Below are 20,737 nucleotides of genomic sequence, written 5' to 3'. Positions count from 1 at the left end.
TTTTAGAATAGTTATTTTATTATTTTTGCTTATTTAAAAAAAAAACGCGATCTGGAAAAATGGGGTTCTATTTACCTCTGCGCGAACGCGTATCATTTGGCGCAATCGCGCTGAACAAAATAAATGAACACGAAAATTGCTCAGCGCGAACGAGCCAAACGGTGAGTTCCCACATCTTCCACGGTTACAAAACAGAATTAAAAGGGTATAACCCCATTCCCCTCCCCTTTTCTCTCACCTTTCTCTCAACACTCCGATTCAAATCTTAAGAAGAATTCTTCAACTTGCAACCACAAGGTATGTGATTCTCTCGTTCTCTTGTTCGTAGGGTTGTTTTTATCATCTCTTTGTGTTAGAAATTGTGAAAGTAAATTTTAACTTTCACTTGTTTGAGCATAAAAAATTGATGAAATTGTTGAATTTCCTGTCATATAAATTGTTGTTAGTTGTTGAGTGATGTGAGTTGAGAGTTGGGTGTTGTTGTGTGCTAAAGCAGGGCAAAATACATGTTGAGAATGATTAAATTGAAGTTCCCAAAAACCACGCCCATAACCTGTTTGTGAAAATGCATCCTGAAAAATCTGAACTGCCGACTCAGCGCGATCGCGCCAATACCCTACGCGAACGCGCAGAAATGAAAAGGCGAAATAGCGCGAACTCACCACTGTGTTACGCGAACGCGCTGAAGGAAATCGGGCAGTGCGCAAACAGAATGCTCGTACAGAGCTGCTCGAAACTTTTGCGACCAATTCCTTTGGCTTAATTGCCTCATTATATATTGTTTTAGGTATTCATATGTGTGTTCGACATGTGTGTTCATTTTGTAGGTACTTAAGCTTGAAAAATGGCTTCAACATCCAATGTTGCCCAAGTGCCCATGATTGAATACTATGATAGTACCACCTTTCAGTCAGCAAAATGTTCGAAGCTGTATGATAGACTGCTGGGAAAGAGCTTCATCGAAGAGAGGGGCATTGTAACAGAAAATTTGTAAGACAAGATGCCCGAGTTCTATGAAAGGTTGGTAACAAGCAGATGGATACGCTTTGCGGAGGCACCAATCAAGGCAAATTATACCCTTGTGCGTGAATTCTATGCGAATGCTGCAGAGGCAGACATTACAGATAGGGCGATTGTCAAAGTCAGAGGCGTAGATGTCCTGTGCAATGCTTCTCGAATCAATGCCTACTACAATCTACAGGATGGTGACAATAGTGAGATGGCACAGCGGTACGAACAAATACGACAACAATGGTTTGTGACCCACCTTCACGGTGGGGAGCAACCGAAGTGGTTGACCACAATGCAAAGAAAGATTGACTCCACGGAGTTCACTGCTGAGGCGAAAACTTGGCTAGATATTGTGACATCCAAGGTGCTGCCTTCTAAACATGATTCAGAGGTGCCCCTTGAGAGGGCTAAATTAATTTGTGCTGTGATGGAAGGATTGCCTGTTGATGTGGGGAGGCTCATTATGCAAGAAATACGGGAGGTGGTGCTAGAAAGGACTAAGAGTCTATTCTTCCCATCGTTGATCACCTATTTGTGCACCACTGATGGGGTACCCACGAGGCCAGGTGACAAAGAAAAGGGGCCCGGCAGACCGATTCATCCATTAAAGAAAAGAGGGCCCGGGAATGTGCAGAAGAAAATGAAGATTGATGTATCAGCCCCGTTATTTGGGCAGTTCACCTCTACTGCATCAGATTCGGCTGGTGGAGCACCTGCTCCTCCCACGGCTATACCACTCTGGACACCACTGCAAGAAGCCGCCAGGCCTTTTCAGTATATCTCCACCCAGATCCATGGGGTGGACACTCGGATTCAGCAGCTAGTGGCTAGTCTCCCTTCGGGCCCATCTGGAGAGGGCACATCTACAGCCCCTTCTGGATCTGGTGGTCCGACATTAGCAGGTGTAGTGGAAGAGCTAAAAAATATAAAGGAAAAGCAGGGTAAGATGGAGAGGAGGCAGAAAAAGGCAAGAGAGCACGCCAAAAAGCAAAGCAAGTTTCTGAACAAGATGATGAGTATTCTGAGGAATGTATGCGGGGCACAGAATGAGGAGGAGGAAAATGAGGAAGATTTTGTCCTGCCAGAGCCCAGCAGCTCCAGCTCTGAGGGTGAGCAGAGATGACTATAGCACTCAGTGCTATCAGGTATGCCTAAGATTTTTCTTTTGTATGCTTATGTGATGCAGTGAGGACACTGCAAATTTTTCGTTGGGGGTGGCTATCTGGTATTGTTGTATTGTACATATGTGTTTAGGACCCCCCTCGGCTTTTCTTTGCCAGAGTTCTTTTCCTGAGGGGTTTTATATTTTTTGTTGAAACTGGCATGTTTAGGATGTTACTTAGATTGAATAGAGTAGTTTTGACTTATTTGGTGTTACCTTGTAACTGATGGCATGTGTTGTGATTTGTTGAAAATTTTGGACCCCTCAGAAATTTTGAAAAATGCATACTTAGAACAGTTATTGTCTGACATGATTGATTCTTTATATGACATTGTGATTATTGGGGTATGGTGTGTGATGAATAACTATTTAGGAGGTCACAAGTGTAAAAATGATTGTCCTTATGCCGATGTGTGTGTGAGTTGTTAGTTTTATTCTGTTTACGCATGTATAATCTAGAACTTGCCTGGTTGGTCTTGTTTGAAATCCGAAAGTAGTTTGGTTGTGAAATGATCTTAGGCTTTCTTTGTGTTAATAAGTCACTTTGCCTAAATAAGCCTCACCAAAAGCTGAAAATATCACTAGTTTTCCCTTTTTGAGCCTTTTTGACCTTTTTCTTGGCTAGCCGAATGAAACCTCACCCATTGTGAAAATTATCCATTTTCGCACCCGTTTCCTCCTTGATGCTACTAGATAGACGAGGCAAAACGCCTAAGTTGGGGGTAAAGTAAATGTGAAGTAGATGTTGAGAACAAAGGTTGGGGGTGGCGAAATTTGCTAGTAGAGAGTCGATGTGGTAGTTGATACTATATTAAAAAAAAAAAACAGAAAATTGAAACTCAAAAAGAATTGCTAGTTGGATAGGAATAAAACCACATCGAGGTCGGAAACGTGAAAGAAAAGAGGTGAATCAAGGTAAAGAGATGTTGTAGTGTCAAGGAGGGTGAGTTACTAATACCCAAAAAGTATCCTACCCGTCCCTAAGCCTACATTACAAGCCAAAACAAGTCCTAATGTGATCACAACCGAACGAGCCTAGGATGAAAACATAGAAAATTAGGGTAAGCTTATGGTATTTGCATGTGTAGATATGAATCTCTTTGTGAGTTTGAGTGTTTTTCTCTTCTCTTTCGTCTTCGTCCCATTCTTGTTGTGTATATGTGTTGGGACATTCTTTGGTCTATGTGAGGGCATAAGGATAAGAATTGAGCAAAAGAAAGTGTCCGCCTAAAGTAGCATTTGTGTGCATCATAATATGCTCGATAATGTAATGTCATGCATTGAAGCTTCATTGTTAGTCATGGCATTCTTGAGTTGTGCATATTGCTCTAAAGTAGAAAGTGGGGTGGTCGTTTAAAGGAAAACATGCATGCCGGTAGTTCAGAGTCAAAACCAATGTAGACATTGTTATTCTATGATATCTAGGTGTTAGATTGAGTCGTTGTTTTGTATGGCTTGCTTGAGGACAAGCAAATACTTTAAGTTGGGGGTGTTGATGTGGTGTGATTTTACGCCACAATCGACGCTTTTTGGCTATAAGTTTTACTTGTTTTTAAGCAAGTCTATGTGATTTTACGTGGTTTTTATTATGTTTCATGTAATACGAGGTCCCTAGAACCTAAGTGTGAAAAAACAAGCGAAAAAGAGTGATCACTGAACGCAACTGGAGATTCTGGAAAATTTTGGAAAAAAATGCTCTGCGCGTTCGCGCAGTAAGGTCACGCGTCCGCGCCCCCGCGCGTGAGTGACCCTACGCGTTCGCGCCACTTGCTAACGCGTTCACGCTGAAGTAACAGAGGGATGCTGACGTCATCGTGACGCGTTCGCGCATCCATATGGCGCGTTCGCGCTGAAGGAATTTCGCCCCAGTCCGAACAGAACCTGGATTTTGACGATTTTTTCTATTCCAGTTCTTTTAACAACCCAACTGAGGGTATTGTAAAATCATCTTTGGCATAAAACACAAGTTTGGAGGCTAGGGTTCCTACATAAATATTCTTTCTTTTATTTAATCCTTGTTGATGGGAATTTCTTGGTGACGATTAAGATTGATACTCTTGTTGTGCTTATTTATTCATCGACATTATTTATATTCAAGTAAGTTCTTGTTATTTTAATTTTTCTTGTTCTTCAACGTTTCTCAAGGGAATAGCTAACCCTAGGACTCACCCATTTATTTTGTTTGAAACTCGGAAGAGGAAAAACGGGATTGGGATAGAATAATTAACATGAATTTGGGGCGTTAACCCTCATCTAATAGAAATTGACCTAGGAATAGGCGATACCACTTGTAGCCATATTCGGGTGTTCTTAATGCTCCTAATTGCTTGAGGGATCTTCAATTGGGTAGTCTAGTTAATCTTCGGGAGAAGTTAATTTAGAGTCATTATCCGAGGCTAAATAACATAAACTTGCTATTATTTATAATTCGTGAAATATGTTGGATCGTTATCTGAGAAGTAGTTTCCTTTATTCCATTCTTGTTGCCATTGATCAATTTATTTGCTTTTTAGATTAGAATTTATATTTCCGTATTTTGTCAAAACCTTGTCAAAAACCACCATTGATGCGTTCGGTCTAGCTATTGTTAGTGATAATTCCTAATCTGCTTAAATTTCCTATATATTGTTCTCTGTGGGATTCGACCCCAACCTTGTTGGGTTATTATATTTGACAACGTCCGCGTTATGCCATTAAAAGGTGTAATTTGAGCGTATCACTAGCCTCACATACCTTTGACGTTTAACTAAACAATCGTTCGCTTGTGCTCCTTCGATATCGCGTCTCTACCTTCAAGAGAGAATTCGCACTAACATTAGTTAATCGACTATAAGAACACGTTACTATTCTAGGGAAAATGGGGTGACACTTCCTTTGTTTACACTACTTTTTCCTTATTCTATATCAACTCCCAAACGCTTACAACAACATTCACAATATGGCAACCAACAATCGTCATTTATATACATTTACCACCACTCACCATTTCCCTTCAATTTCCCCACATATATGGTTATGGCTCATTATCGCGTTTCCTCGTATATAATACTTATTTCATGGTCTAAATGTCATTTATAACGCATTCATAATCACAACACACCAACATTCATGGTTCAACCCAACTACCATCCAACCATGACACTATTCACTCATTAATGACCCATTTCCTATGTCTTTCTACCATTCAAGTATCTTAACCTTCCAATACCTTAAACAATATGGTTTAGTCATGAAACTTACCTTAGATGATTGTTGAACAAGCCTTGAATGGAATTATTCCTTTAGCACCAAAACCCTACTTCACTTCTTTTGGGTTTTCTTGAGAAAGATGAACTTTAGTGTGATTCTTACACTGGATTTCGTGGGTTTTATGTAGTTGATCACTAATTTCCTTTGAATTCTTGTAGTTGAAGGGTAGAGAGTATTCTAGAGAGAAATATCGTGGAGTTGAAATGAATTAAATGAGGTTAGGTCTCCTTTTAATGACTTAAAATCTAATCCGGAATGAACAGTGACTGAAGTGTACAGTGGTCGTAAACCCAGTTTACGGTCAGTATTCCAGTTTACGGGCCGTATATCGTGGTCGTATTTAAGCATATCAAAACCAGAAAGGTATAGTGGGAATCATGGTGATTTACGATCACGGTTTACGGGCCGTATTTCAATTTACGATCCGTATTCCAAGTCGTATTTAACCATTTGAACATTTGACAGAAATTTGAAGTTTTGTGAGTTGGAATATGACATGGTGGTTTACGGGCCGTATACTACTTTACGGTCTGTATTTCATTTTATGACCAACTGGGCCAAAGTGCAAATCTGTAACTTTCAAGTCTTCAAAACCTATAATTAGTCATTGTGGAGCATAACCTATCTCTTGTTCCCATTGCCTTTGAAATCTTACTTAGGGTCATCAAACGTCATTCCCTTCTCATTAAAGCACCATATACCCGTATCCTTCGCTAGTCTATTCGTTGTACGTTCACGGGAAAATTTTCGAGGTGTAACAGTTTGGCCTACTATTGAGCAAAATACCGGGGTGAGTGCGGGACTACCACAGTTTAATACTGAGACCTTAGCTGACCCAGTATTCCAAGAGGTCATGTCTCGCTTGTTGATTCATCTAGATAGCTAGTATGCTGTTGCTGAGGCCACTTCTCAGACCAGGATAGGACTTCGCACTCCCGAGCAAGGGCAGACGTGCACAAGTAGCTGTTATAGTGCTGCACATAGATGCTATACCTGCATTGGAGATAGGGCCTCGACCGTTGGCTATTTAGCCTCAAACAGGGTCAGATCAGGAACTTGTGGGTCGGTTCCTGAAGATGAAACCACCCAATTTTTCAGGGAATAGATCAGAGGATGCGTACGAGTTCATTGTGGATATGCATGAGCGGCTATGCAAGAGGGGGATTTTTGAGACCCACGGTGTGGATTATGTGACCTTATTGTTTCGCGGTGATACACGAAACTGGTGGAGATATTACTCGCTCAGTAGACCTTTGGATATGCCCTTATTGTCTTGGGCACAATTCTAAAGTTATTTCTTGAGAAGTATGTGCCTCGAACGATGAGATTGGCTTGCAGGGATGAGTTCCTGCATCTTCAGCAGCGTGGTTTGTCTATCACAGAGTATGAGTCTAGATTCTTGTTCTTGTCTCGGTATGCTACATATTTGATCCCCAATGAGGAGGAGAGAGCCCAACGCTTCATTAATGCTACACATTTGATCCCCAGTTTACAGGTGCTATTTCTGTTCGGGGTTAGTTTGCTTCTGTATTTTTTGATCTCGGGTCTACTTATTCATATGTGTTTGCATATCACTGTGTTGGTTGAGATCTTGTGTGTGATAGACTTGATAGGGCCGTTCATGTATCTACTCTAGTGGGATATTCTGTGGTTGTTGATAAAGTCTTTCAGTCTTGTCGTGTTACATTTATAGTGTATGATACTTGCGTTGATTTGATAAATTTAGATATGGTCGACTTTGATATTATCCTTGGTATGACTTAGTTATATTTCGATCATCTTGGATTGTCATGCCAAGATGATTACCTTGGCGATGGATGGGATTCCTAGACTTGAGTAGAGGGGTATTCCTGGACCCGCTCCGAGGAAGATCATATCTTACCTCCATGCAAGGTGTTTGGTAGGTAAGGGGTGTTTAGCATATATGGCTTATGTGCGTGATACTAGTGTTGATTCCCCTTCGCTTGACTCCGTTCCTGTGGTGAGTGAGTTCACCGATGTATTTTCGTCTGATTTGCCTGGTATGCCTCCAGACCGTAATATTGACTTTCATATTAATTTGGAGCCTGGTACTAGTCCTATTTCTGTTCCTCCTTATAGAATGGCTCCTGCTAAGTTGAGGGAGTTGAAGGATCAACTCCAGGATTTGTTGAGTAAGGGGTTTATTAGACCTAGTGTATCTCCGTGGGTTGCTTCTGTGTTATTTGTGAAGAAGAAAGATGGTTCTATGAGGATGTGTATAGATTATAGGTAGTTGAACAAGGTACCATTCGAAACAAGTACCCTATCCCTCGTATTGATGATTTGTTTGACCAGTTTCAGGGTGCGTCTTTGTTTTTAAAGATTGATTTGAGGTCAGGCTATTATCAGCTGAAGATTCAGGCAGAGAATGTCCCGAAGACTACTTTTAGGACGAGATATGGGCACTATGAGTTCTTGTGGATGTCATTTGGGCTGACTAATGCCCCAGTTGTTTTCATGACTTTGATGAACGACATCTTTAAGCCATATCTCGATTCCTTTGTTATCGTGTTAATTGATGATATCTTGGTGTATTCCAAGAGTAAAGAGAAGTATGTGTAGCATTTGAGGGTTGTGTTGGGTTTGTTGAGGGAGAAGAGCTTGTTCGCCAAGAGTATAGAGGAGTATGTACAACATTTAAGGGTTGTGTTGGGTTTGTTGAGGGAGAAGAGCTTGTTCGCGAAGTTCTCTAAGTGTGAGTTCTGGTTGGGTTCAGTGGGATTCTTGGGCCATGTGGTGTCCAAGGATGGTATTTGTGTGGACCCCCAGAAGATTGAGACTATTAGAAATTGGGTCCGACCGACGACTGTGACTGAATAACGTAGTTTTGTAGGCTTGGCTATCTATTATCGTCAGTATGTGAAGGATTTCGATTCTATTGCTTCTGCATTGAATCGGTTGACTTAGAAGGAAGTTCCCTTCCAATGGTCCGATGCTTGCGAGGAGAGCTTTCGAAAGCTCAAGACCCTATTGACTTCCGCTCGTATCTTAGCATTACCCGAGAAGGGTAAGGGCTTTACTGTATATTGTGATGCGAGTCGTTAAGGTTTTTGCGCAGTTTTGATGCCGGAGGGTAAGGTAATTGCTTATGCTTCACGCCAGTTGAAGATCCATGAGAAGAATTACCTTACCCATGATTTAGAGTTGCTTATCGTGGTCTTTACTTTGAAGATGTGGCGTCATTATTTGTATGGTGAACATTGTAAGGTCTTTACCGACCATATGAGTCTTCAGCATGTGTTTACTCAGAGGGATTTGAACCTTAGGTAGTGCCGTTGGATGGAGTTGCTTAAGGATTATGACATTACGATTCTTTACCATCCGGGTAAAGCTAATGTCATTGCTGATGCGCAAGACCGTGAGTATGGGTAGTTTGGCCTAATTGGTATCTGTTAAGTGTCCATTAGCTAGAAAGGTTTAGACTCGAGCCAACAGTTTTGTTCGTCTTGATATATCTGATCCTGATAGGACTTTGGCTTGTGTGGAGGCGAGGTCTTCTTTGTTGGAACAGGTTCGTGCTCGTCAGTTTGAGGATCCTAAGTTACGACGTATTCATGACTTCGTATTGAGAGGTGAGGCCAAGTAGGCCATGATTGATATTGATGGTGTTTTGAGGATCAAGGGACGCGTTTACGTTTCTCGTATTGGTGATTTGATTCAGTTGATTCTTCGTGAATCTCATTGTTTACGGTACTTCATTCATTCGGGTGCCACGAAGATGTACCGAGATTTGCGACAGCACTATTGGCGAGCCAGGATGAAGAGAGATATTGTAGATTTTGTGTTGCATTGTGGGAATTGTTAGCAGGTTAAGTACGAGCACCAGAGGCCTGGTTAAGTACTTTACAGGATGCTCATTCCCAAGTTAAAGTGAGAGCGCATTGCTATGGATTTCATTGTGGGTCTTCCGCGGACCTCCAGTAGATTTGACTCCATTTGGGTGATTGTTGATAGGCCAACTAAATCCGCACATTTTATTCCTGTTCAGATTAATTATAAGGCGGATAAGTTGGCTAGGGTTTATATCAAGGATGTGGTTCGTTTGCATGGTGTTCCTATTTCTATCATTTTTTACTGTGGGCTAGTGTTTACTTCTCATTTCTGAAAGACTTTGCATAAGGAGTTGGGACTCGTTTAGATTTGAGTACAACTTTCCATCCTCAGACTGATAGCCAGCCTGAGTGGACCATTCAGGTGTTCGAAGACATGTTGCATGCTTGTGTGATTGACTTTGGTGGTCTGTAGGATCAGTTCTTTCCTTTAGCCAAGTTTGCATACAACAACAATTTTCACTGCAGTATTGATATGGCGCCATTTGAGGCTTTGTGTGTTAAGGGATGTTGTTCTCCGATTGGTTGGTTTGACACTTTCGAGGTTCGCCCTTGGGGTACTGATTTGTTCGAGATTCGTTAAATAGGGTGACGCTTATTCAGGAAAAGCTTTTAGCCGCTTAGAGTCACAAAAAGATATATGCAGACCGAAAGGTTCGGGATCTTGAGTTCATGGAGAGAGAGCAGGTTTTGTTGAGGATATTACCCATGAAGGGTGTGATGAGGTTTGGGAAAACAGGCAAGTTGAGTCTGAGGTATTTGGATCCTTTTGAGGTGCTTCGTAGGGTTGGTGAGGTTACTTATGAGTTAGCATTGCCACCGGGTATGTCAGGTGTTCATCCGCTCTTCCATGTGTCCATGTTGAAAAGGTATTATTCTGACGGTTCTTACGTTGTTCACAGGAATTTAGTCTTGCTTGGTGATGATTTGACTTTCGAGGAGGGCCCAGTTGCCATTTTGGATAGGCAGGTTAGAAAGTTGAGATCTAAGGAGATTCCATCGGTCAAGGTTCAGTAGTTCCACTTGGGAGACGGATTCCGATATGCGTGTGCGTTATCCTCAGTTATTTTCCCAGTCAGGTACCTTTCCCCCGTTTCTTTCCCCGTCGGTCGAGGACGAGCGTTGTTTTAATTGGTAACTAATGTAACAACCCGTATGGTTGTTAGCGTGATTTTCCCTGTCATGACCCATTTCTCATGCCTTAGTAGTATTCCCCTGTGTTTTGTGAGAAACCTTGACTTTGAGTAAGGACCTTTGACCGAGTGTTGACTTTTGAGTAAACGAACCCTTTTCGAATTTTGATTGATTCTGAGAGGTTCATAGGATCATTTAGAATGTGTTGATGGGACTGGTTCTGTGCCCAATGTATTTGGATTCATCAGGACTTTGGTTGGAAGTTGTTTATTTGAGTTTGGGAATTGACTTGGTCAACGGGACCTTATTTGGAAAATTCGAGACGGCGGGTGAGTTCATAGCGCGATTTTATGTATATCTGCATATTTTGTTTGGGAAATTTGGGTTCTGTATGATAGTCGAGTTTCGAGATTAAATTGGCGAAACCAGAAAACTGTTTATGGTGTCTGATTTGCTAGTGTCCACTGTAGCGGGACCAGTACCGCTACAACAGCACCTCTGGGGCAGTGATGGTGCCGCTGGAGCGGCGAAGTGTATGTCATGACTGGATCACTGGAGCGGTGATGGGCCGTTGGAACTGTACTGCTGAAGCGATGTCGCGACCGCTGGGGTGGTACCATTGTATCAGAGAGCTTTTATTTCATTACACCCTTAGACATTCTCATAACCCCTAAACTCGTTGAGAGCACTTTTGGAGGCGACTTGGAGCTCTAATAGGCCATTTTCTTCCTAGAGTAAGTGTTTTAACCTCATATCTTCCTAGTATGATCTTCTAAACATGATTCTAACCTTGTAATAATTAGAATCAAAGAGAGTTTTCAAGGATTTTGAGTGAAGAAGGGTTAAAAACGAAATTGATTATTAGATGATGTTTAATGATGAAATTGTTGTTGTTTATGATAGATTGTTATGTGTCTAAGCTTAGTAATCAATAACCCATGTTTATTACGTTGAAATTCTTGAATCAAACTGTTATAGCCCGCATTTTGTACGTTCGGAAAATTCGAGGTACTTGCAAAAAATTAGCGGCAAGACTATTTTCCAAGACTATTTTAATGTACAAGTTGTTGGTGAATATTATTTGTGAATATGGTTGGTATAGAATATTGTGAAAGACTAGGGGTACAAATGGAAATTCACAAATGGGGTCATGGAAATAATGTGGAAGGCTAGGGACAAAATGGTAATATTGAGGAAAGTCGACGGGCAAAACGGGAATTTCACCAAAGAGGTTCATGAAAGTTCCAAAAGGGCCATATTGGCCATGTGAAGAAAAGGAAAAGAAAAGAATGGAAAATGGTGACAAAATAAGTCATCTTTATTAAAATTTAAGAAAGTTCAAGAAGAGGACATGTGTCCATTTGTGGTTGGCAACAACTAAGTATATATATATATATAAGCTCAATCATCTTCCAACATAAGGAAGACTTGGAAAAAAAAAAGAGGGAGAGAGAAACAAGGGGTTCGGCCATGGCTCCCAAAAATGGAGCCATGGAAAATGAACCAAGAAAAATTGTTTCTTCTAGCTTTTCTACTAATTGAAACGTCCTCTCTAACATGGGATAGTTGTTGGAGCAAGAAAATCATTCATTCTTGCAAGAAGAAGCCCTAGACAAGTGGTGAAGTTAAGGGAAAATGGTAAGATTCAATCTTCTTTTATATGTTATGGAAGGTTTGTGTGTGTTGTAGTATGTAGAAATGAATGGAAATCATGAAGAAAATGAAAGCTAGGTGGTGGCTGTGTGTGTGGGTGTTGGCCGAACATGTGTTGTGTATGAATGGTGAATTGTTTTTATTTAGTAACTTGATTGTTGTTGTTGTGAATTCCATAATAAAAGTTAGGATTTAATGTCTTGAAATGAAGTTGTAATTGTTGTGATATTGTTATGGAAGCTAATGTGACACTAGCACAAATTCTTATGTTTTATGGATGAAGTGGTTAATGTAGATTGTTGATGGAGTTCATGAATTTGGAAGAAGAAAATGTGCGTTGTTGTCTTGGGTGGTGTTGTGAGATTTCGGGTAGGGTTGTGTAACTATGATGAACTAATTTTACTTAGTATTCTAATGGTTGTTGTAATAGATTTTATGATGTTAAATGAAGATTTAGTGGTTTAAAGAGAAATGGAAATCGTTTGTGATTATTGGATGAGTTAGTGTAATAATAGTATGGTTCTTATATTTGTATGAATGAAATTGTAATGTGTGGTTTGTGAATGTTATTCATGGATTTAGAGGTAAGGGATGTGGTTGGAAGATTGTAAGGTCGGGGTTGTTGAATTGAATTGAATTGAATTGAATTGAATGGAATTAAATATAATTGTTGGTATTGTCGTTGATAATGTGGCCGAGTTCCATTCTCGGGTTTGTTGTTGATAAATTAGCCGAGTTAAATTCTCGGGGATGGTCTATTTACAGGGGAGATGCTGCCGAAATTTTGGCAGAATATAAGTGGATTTATTTGAGAAGTTGAGACAAGTGAATAATAATGGATTTAATGATTATGTAAATTCTTTTGTATGTAGATTAGCAAGTTTGGACAAATAAGCATAACTAGTTGGTCGTGGCACAGGTATGTAAGGCTTACCCTTTCTTTCTTGGCATGTCTTAGAGCAACATAAGGTATGATACGATATGTACCTTGGGGAAATTCTACTCTTGGATTCTGAGTTTTGTCCCTAAAAAGTTCTGTATGCGTAAATGTCCAAAGCATTATTTGATATGTTCTAAATGGCATTCGAAAGACAATTGGTATGATTAACATTTTGATTTCCAAACGATAGTACGTTTAACTATTCCATTGAGTCTTTAATATACTTTGGTATGTACATATGATCCTAAAAGTTATATTTGATTTGGTCCATATGATATTCGAAAGAGATTTGTTTCTGAAGTTCTGTTTAATATGTTTTTGAGTCTGCCTACGATTCTGAGTCACTTCTGATATAAGTATGTCTGACATGATCGAGCCTATGATATGATTCAGTAACGAGATAAGTATAAACAATTGTGTTTCTAAAAGAGTTCTGTAAGATTTAATGTCTCCAACTTTCATGGAATATGTTTCTAAAAGGATTCTGTAAGTATGATGGCACGTTTGATGATTCCAGCGAGTCTTTGATATATTATGATACGTACATGTGATTTCAAAAGTTGTATTGATCTGATCTATATGATATCCAAAAGTTACTTGACATGATTGTTGCTTCGATTTCTCAAGAATGGCTTCTGAGACACTTATAGAACGTTCTGTACTTCAAACGTTCGTAACTTTCTCATACTACGTCAGATTGATCCGAGATTCGTTTCGGAGCCTTCTGATGACAGTAAGTATATGTATCTATCGAGCCCTGATTTGTGTGCATATGGTTTCGCACTACTCTGTTCGTTCAAGTTTGATATGTCTATTCACTGAGCCCGGGCCAGGACATGTTCTCGTGCGTATTCCACTGCATTGTTCACCGAGTCCCTCTCACTTGCGGGCCGGGACACGCTATATGTATTTGATGTTATGATGATATGGGGATGGTGGCCAGGATGGCATATGATGATTTATTCACCGAGACCCGCAAGGGAGGGCCGGGACACGTTATATGTACCTACCGAGTCCCTCAATAGAGGGCTGAGACACGTTATGCATACATGATATATGATCTACCGAGTCCCTCACTAAAGGGCCGGGACACGTTACATGGATATATGATATATGATTCTGACATGCATGATCTATTCTTCCGAGTCCCTCGTAAAAGGCCAGGACACGTTATGTGCACACATGCTATATGATCCACCGAGTCCCTCATTAAAGGGCCGGGACACGTTATATGCACATATGATATGTAATACTGACATGCATGATCTGTGTTTGGAAAGTAAGCGTTTTGGCAGTCTGTACGTCGTGTGTCCCTTCTGATATATGATATCATCTGTGTTAGGAAAGTAAGCATCTTGGGTATTCTGTGCTCTCTGTATTCTTTCTGACAGGTGACGTCAGTATATATGACTTATGTCCGGAAAGTAAGCATTTTGGTATTCTGGCTAACGAACTCAATTTTTTTGTACTGTCTGTTTCAGTTATGGTTCTGTTTTCTGTATTCATGCCTTACATACTCAGTATATACTCCGTACTGACCCCCTCTTTTTCGGGGGCTGCGTTTCATGCCGCGCAGGTACACCCAGATGAGTAGAAGTCATTACAGAAGATGTTCCAGCGAAGTGGGCAAACTCCATTTGCTCCTGGAGTGCTGCCGAGTCAGAGTATGTGTGCTGTGATGTCTGATATATGTTAGAGACTTTGCAGACAGTGTTGTGGGTATTGGTTGTCAGTTCTGTAAGCGGCTCCATCAGCCGATGTGTCATTTGTGTTATGATATGAGTTACATATATGATTACAAAATTGTTTGATTTGAAAGCATTTACTATGAATTTCCTCTGTATTTGATTTAAAGTTTCGAAAGGATTATGTTTGTAATAAGAGTCTGTGGGTTCGCTCGGCTCCGGATATGGGGTCGGGTGCCCATCACACCCTAGTAAGGTTAGGGTGTGACAAAGTGGTATCAGAGCACGTCTGTCCTAGGGGTTGTCTGCAAAGTCGTGTCCAGTAGAGTCCTGTTTATGGTGTGAAGCGCGCCACATTTATAAACAGGAGGCTACGGGGCATCTAGGGATTGTTGACCTTCTTTCAGCCATAGATCGTGCGATAGAGCCAAGTCATAAGAAATGAAATTCCATATGTAAGCCTTACATACGACGGAAGGAGATGAGAAATGATACATGAAGCTACAAAGGTAAGTTTTGATATACTCATTCTGTTATTCGGAATTGGAAGCCCTGAATGGCAGGAATGTGATACATAGCCGTATGTTCTGTGAGGTACTATTGATATTTGCTGTGTATAGATTTTGAAAGGAAAGAATAGTATAAGAAAAAACAGATCTGTTGAAGGATTTAGAGAAAGTTGACAAGCGGTTATTGTAAATTATTATGTACGAATGGTGAGTGGAAATCCGAACAGGTTGGTAACCGTGTATGTATAAGTAATGGCAATGAAGGTACGTTTGTTACCGTTGGGACCCTGGGAACCCAGGACGGAAGATGACTATACATAAAAGTAAAAAGTGAATATTGAGGGTTGAAAAGGGTAAAACGGTAATTGTACGAAGAAGGACGTGTTACGAGAGTGTGTCGGGATCTGTAACGCCTCAACTGGCCTTAAATCATGTAATAAAGGCCATATGAGAAGGTGGACGCGATTATATAAGCATTAAGGCACCGAATTCCACCAAGGCTTCGAGGTTAAGCGTGCTAAGGTGGGAGGATGGGTGACCCCCCTGGGAAGTATGAAGAAATTCCACAAATTTAAGTATAAGAGACAAACTAGAGGCTAGAATGGCCTAAGGGAAATTAGAAGTATACGGGATGGTTGGAGATTATAAGGAACCACCTAGCACGCGACAGGCTAGACTAGAGAAGAGACAGAAAGTACGCTACAGCTTTGGAATTAGGATAGGCTTGAACGACGTTTTGAAGTATTTTGTGGGCTAGTTGATAATAATTATATATATACATATGAATGCGTATGATGCCTCACCTGTGATTGTATTAGTGGACACGTGTTCCCCAACGACCGGCGCTACGGTAAAGAAGGCCTCAGTCGAGTAAAGGATACCGAAACCTGAGTGGTAGTAAGAAATTAAATGGTGCAAGTGTTAGAAGATGAGCCGCTATTTTCACTACGGGCCAAGGATAGAAAAAGTCTTAATACTGTGATGTTTGAAAAAGAAAGTGAGTGAGTAGATGGTAAAGAAAGAGATCAAAGTGTTAGAGAAAGGGTGAAAGGTAAGGGAACCTGGGTAAGTGAAACCCCCGAACGAAACTATCTGTAAAGAACGAGACTATTTGGGTAAGAACTCGAAGATAGGCACGTAAAAAGAATAAAGTGTGATAATACAGAGCGGAAGAGGAATATGTGAGACTCGAGAACCGATTTCGATAGTGGGTCTAAAGTAATAGTGATTATGATAAGGGATGTGAAGCGAGCAAAAGAATGATTAAGTCTTATGATGACATAGACACAAAGTGAAAGAAAGATTTACGGTAAGAAGTTTTCGATATGTTATGCGCCGAGTCGGAAAGAAAGATGAGGGTACTCGAGGACCGTTGACGGATAAGGATCTCCCTAAAAGGGGGGGGGGGGGAGAATATGTCATGTATATTAGATCACGATTCGAATCCCTCATACTGGGAAAAGTTGCGCCGTACCTGAGTGCGCAGCGACATGTTTTAGAGAGTAATGAAGAGAGCAAGAAAGGGTTGCAAGTTAAGTTCACAACGGGTAATAGAGAAAATGATAAAATTCAAAGGATATTTCGGAAAACAGCGATTGTTATTATGAAAGTATCAACAATTGGTAGTTTGGAAACTTTTAAAAGAAAGAAAGAATGCAGTGCCTGGGGATGAAATAGAAGAGTTCATCGGATACTAGAAAATGGTTCACGAACCGTTAATTATACGGAGCATGAGAGTATACGCTATGAGATCATATGAACCTATGACACAGAATAAGAACTCATAAAAAGGCCGAGGAGATTGACTATAGAGAAACAAGGCGAAGGATAAAGAACGGACATAAAGGGAAGAATAACTATAAAGGAACCCCTCCCGAAGTGCTACAAGACCCCATAAGATCAGTTGAACATTCGAGGACGAATGTTCTAAAGGGGGGGAGGATGTTATAGCCCGCATTTTGTACATTCGGAAAATTCGAGGTACTTGCAAAAAATTAGCGGCAAGACTATTTTCCAAGACTATTTTAATGTACAAGTTGTTGGTGAATATTATTTGTGAATATGGTTGGTATAGAATATTGTGAAAGACTAGGGGTACAAATGGAAATTCACAAATGGGGTCATGGAAATAATGTGGAAGGCTAGGGACAAAATGGTAATATTGAGGAAAGTCGAGGGGCAAAACGGGAATTTCACCAAAGAGGTTCATGAAAGTTCCAAAAGGGCCATATTGGCCATGTGAAGAAAAGGAAAAGAAAAGAATGGAAAATGGTGACAAAATAAGTCATCTTTATTAAAATTTAAGAAAGTTCAAGAAGAGGACATGTGTCCATTTGTGGTTGGCAACAACTAAGTATATATATATATATATATATATATATATATATATATATATATAAGCTCAATCATCTTCCAACATAAGGAAGACTTGGAAAAAAAAAAAAAGAGGGAGAGAGAAACAAGGGGTTCGGCCATGGCTCCCAAAAATGGAGCCATGGAAAATGGACCAAGAAAAATTGTTTCTTCTAGCTTTTCTACTAATTGAAACGTCCTCTTTAACATGGGATAGTTGTTGGAGCAAGAAAATCATTCATTCTTGCAAGAAGAAGCCCTAGACAAGTGGTGAAGTTAAGGGAAAAAGGTAAGATTCAATCTTCTTTTATATGTCATGGAAGGTTTGTGTGTGTTGTAGTATGTAGAAATGAATGAAAATCATGAAGAAAATGAAAGCTAGGTGGTGGCCGTGTGTGTGGGTGTTGGCCGAACATGTGTTGTGTAGGAATGGTGAATTGTTTTTATTTAGTAACTTGATTGTTGTTGTTGTGAATTCCATAATAAAAGTGAGGATTTAATGGCTTGAAATGAAGTTTTAATTGTTGTGATATTGTTATGGAAGCTAATGTGACACTAGCATAAATTCTTATGTTTTATGGATGAAGTGGTTAATGTAGATTGTTGATGGAGTTCATGAATTTGGAAGAAGAAAATGTGCGTTGTTGTCTTGGGTGGTGTTGTGAGATTTCGGGTAGGGTTGTGCGACTATGATGAACTAATTTTACTTAGTATTCTAATGGTTGTTGTAATAGATTTTATGATGTTAAATGAAGATTTAGTGGTTTAAAGCGAAATGGAAATCATTTGTGATTATTGGAGGAGTTAGTGTAATAATAGTATGGTTCTTATATTTGTATGAATGAAATTGTAATGTGTGGATTGTGAATGTAATTCATGGATTTAGAGGTAAGGGATGTGGTTGGAAGATTGTAAGGTCGGGGTTGTTGAATTGAATTGAATTGGATTGAATTGAATTGAATTGAATTGAATGGAATTGAATATAATTGTTGGTATTGTCGTTGATAATGTGGCTGAGTTCCATTATCAGATTTGTTGTTGATAAATTAGCCGAGTTAAATTCTCGGGGATGGTCTATTTACAGGGGAGATGCTGCCGAAATTTTGGCAGAATATAAGTGGATTTATTTGAGAAGTTGAGACAAGTGAATAATAATGGATTTAATGATTATGTAAATTCTTTTGTATGTAGATTAGCAAGTTTGGACAAATAAGCATAACTAGTTGGTCGTGGCACAGGTATGTAAGGCTTACCCTTTCTTTCTTGGCATGTCTTAGAGCAACATAAGGTATGATACGATATGTACCTTGGGGAAATTCTACTCTTGGATTCTGAGTTTTGTCCCTAAAAAGTTCTGTATGCGTAAATGTCCAAAGCTTTATTTAATATGTTCTAAATGGCATTCGAAAGACAATTGGTATGATTAACATTTTGATTTCCAAACGATAGTACGTTTAACTATTCCATTGAGTCTTTAATATACTTTGGTATGTACATATGATCCTAAAAGTTATATTTGATTTGGTCCATATGATATTCGAAAGAGATTTGTTTCTGAAGTTCTGTTTAATATGTTTTTGAGTCTGCCTACGATTCTGAGTCACTTCTGATATAAGTATGTCTGACATGATCGAGCCTATGATATGATTCAGTAACGAGATAAGTATAAAGAATTGTGTTTCTAAAAGAGTTCTGTAAGATTTAATGTCTCCAACTTTCATGGAATATGTTTCTAAAAGGATTCTGTAAGTATGATGGTACGTTTGATGATTCCAGCGAGTCTTTGATATATTATGATACGTACATGTGATTTCAAAAGTTGTATTGATCTGATCTATATGATATCCAAAAGCTACTTGACATGATTGCTGCTTCGATTTCTCAAGAATGGCTTCTGAGACACTTATAGAGCGTTCTGTACTTCAAACGTTCGTAACTTTCTCATACTACGTCAGATTGATCCGAGATTCGTTTCGGAGCCTTCTGATGACAATAAGTATATGTTTCTATCGAGCCCTGATTTGTGTGCATATGGTTTCGCACTACTCTGTTCGTGCAAGTTTGATATGTCTATTCACTGAGCCTGGGCCAGGACATGTTCTCGTGCGTATTCCACTGCATTGTTCACCGAGTCCCTCTCACTTGCGGGCCGGGACACGCTATATGTATATGATGTTATGATGATATGGGGATGGTGGACAGGATGGCATATGATGATTTATTCACCGAGATCCGCAAGGGAGGGCCGGGACACGTTATATGTACCTACCGAGTCCCTCAATAGAGGGCCGGGACACATTATGCATACATGATATATGATCTACCGAGTCCCTCACTAAAGGGCCAGGACACGTTACATGGATAAATGATATATGATTCTGACATGCATGATCTATTCTACCGAGTCCCTCGTAAAAGGGCCGGGACACGTTATGTGCACACATGCTATATGATCCACCGAGTCCCTCATTAAAGGGCCGGGACACGTTATATGCACATATGATATGTAATTCTGACATGCATGATCTGTGTTTGGAAAGTAAGCGTTTTGGCAGTCTGTATGTCCTGTGTCCCTTCTGATATATGATATCATCTGTGTTCGGAAAGTAAGCATCTTGGGTATTCTGTGCTCTCTGTATTCTTTCTGACAGGTGACGTCAGTATATATGACTTATGTCCGGAAAGTAAGCATTTTGGTATTCTGGCTAACGAACTCAATTTTTTTGTACTGTCTGTTTCAGTTATGGTTTTGTTTTCTGTATTCATGCCTTACATACTCAGTACATACTCCTTACTGACCCCCTCTTTTTCGGGGGCTGCGTTTCATGCCGCGCAGGTACACCCAGATGAGTAGAAGTCATTATAGAAGATGTTCCAGCGAAGTGGGCAAACTCCATTTGCTCCTGGAGTGCTGCCGAGTCAGAGTATGTGTGCTGTGATGTCTGATATATGTTAGAGACTTTGCAGACAGTGTTGTGGGTATTGGTTGTCAGTTCTGTAAGCGGCTCCATCAGCCGATGTGTCATTTGTGTTATGATATGAGTTACATATATGATTACAGAATTGTTTGATTTGAAAGCATTTACTATGAATTTCCTCTGTATTTGATTTAAAGGTTCGAAAGGATTATGTTTGTAATAAGAGTCTGTGGGTTCGCTCGGCTCCGGATATGGGGTCGGGTGCCCATCACA

At 40.1% G+C, this 20,737-nt stretch overlaps 1 protein-coding gene across 1 annotated transcript; it reads left to right on the top strand.

The window, feature by feature from the left end:
- The first annotated feature begins 1,000 nt into the window (after positions 1–1,000).
- On the top strand, positions 1,001–10,290 carry LOC132630446 (uncharacterized). Its single transcript, XM_060346013.1, has 3 exons — positions 1,001–1,375; positions 9,689–9,830; positions 9,920–10,290. Exons 1-3 carry the CDS (start codon positions 1,001–1,003, stop codon positions 10,288–10,290), a joined length of 888 nt encoding a protein of 295 aa, XP_060201996.1.
- Positions 10,291–20,737: the final 10,447 nt, after the last annotated feature.

This window comes from Lycium barbarum, chromosome 3 (assembly GCF_019175385.1).
Source record: "Lycium barbarum isolate Lr01 chromosome 3, ASM1917538v2, whole genome shotgun sequence".
NCBI lineage: Eukaryota > Viridiplantae > Streptophyta > Magnoliopsida > Solanales > Solanaceae > Lycium > Lycium barbarum.
The sequence above is the reverse complement of the archived record's forward strand: the minus strand, read 5'-3'. Positions and strand labels throughout refer to the sequence as shown.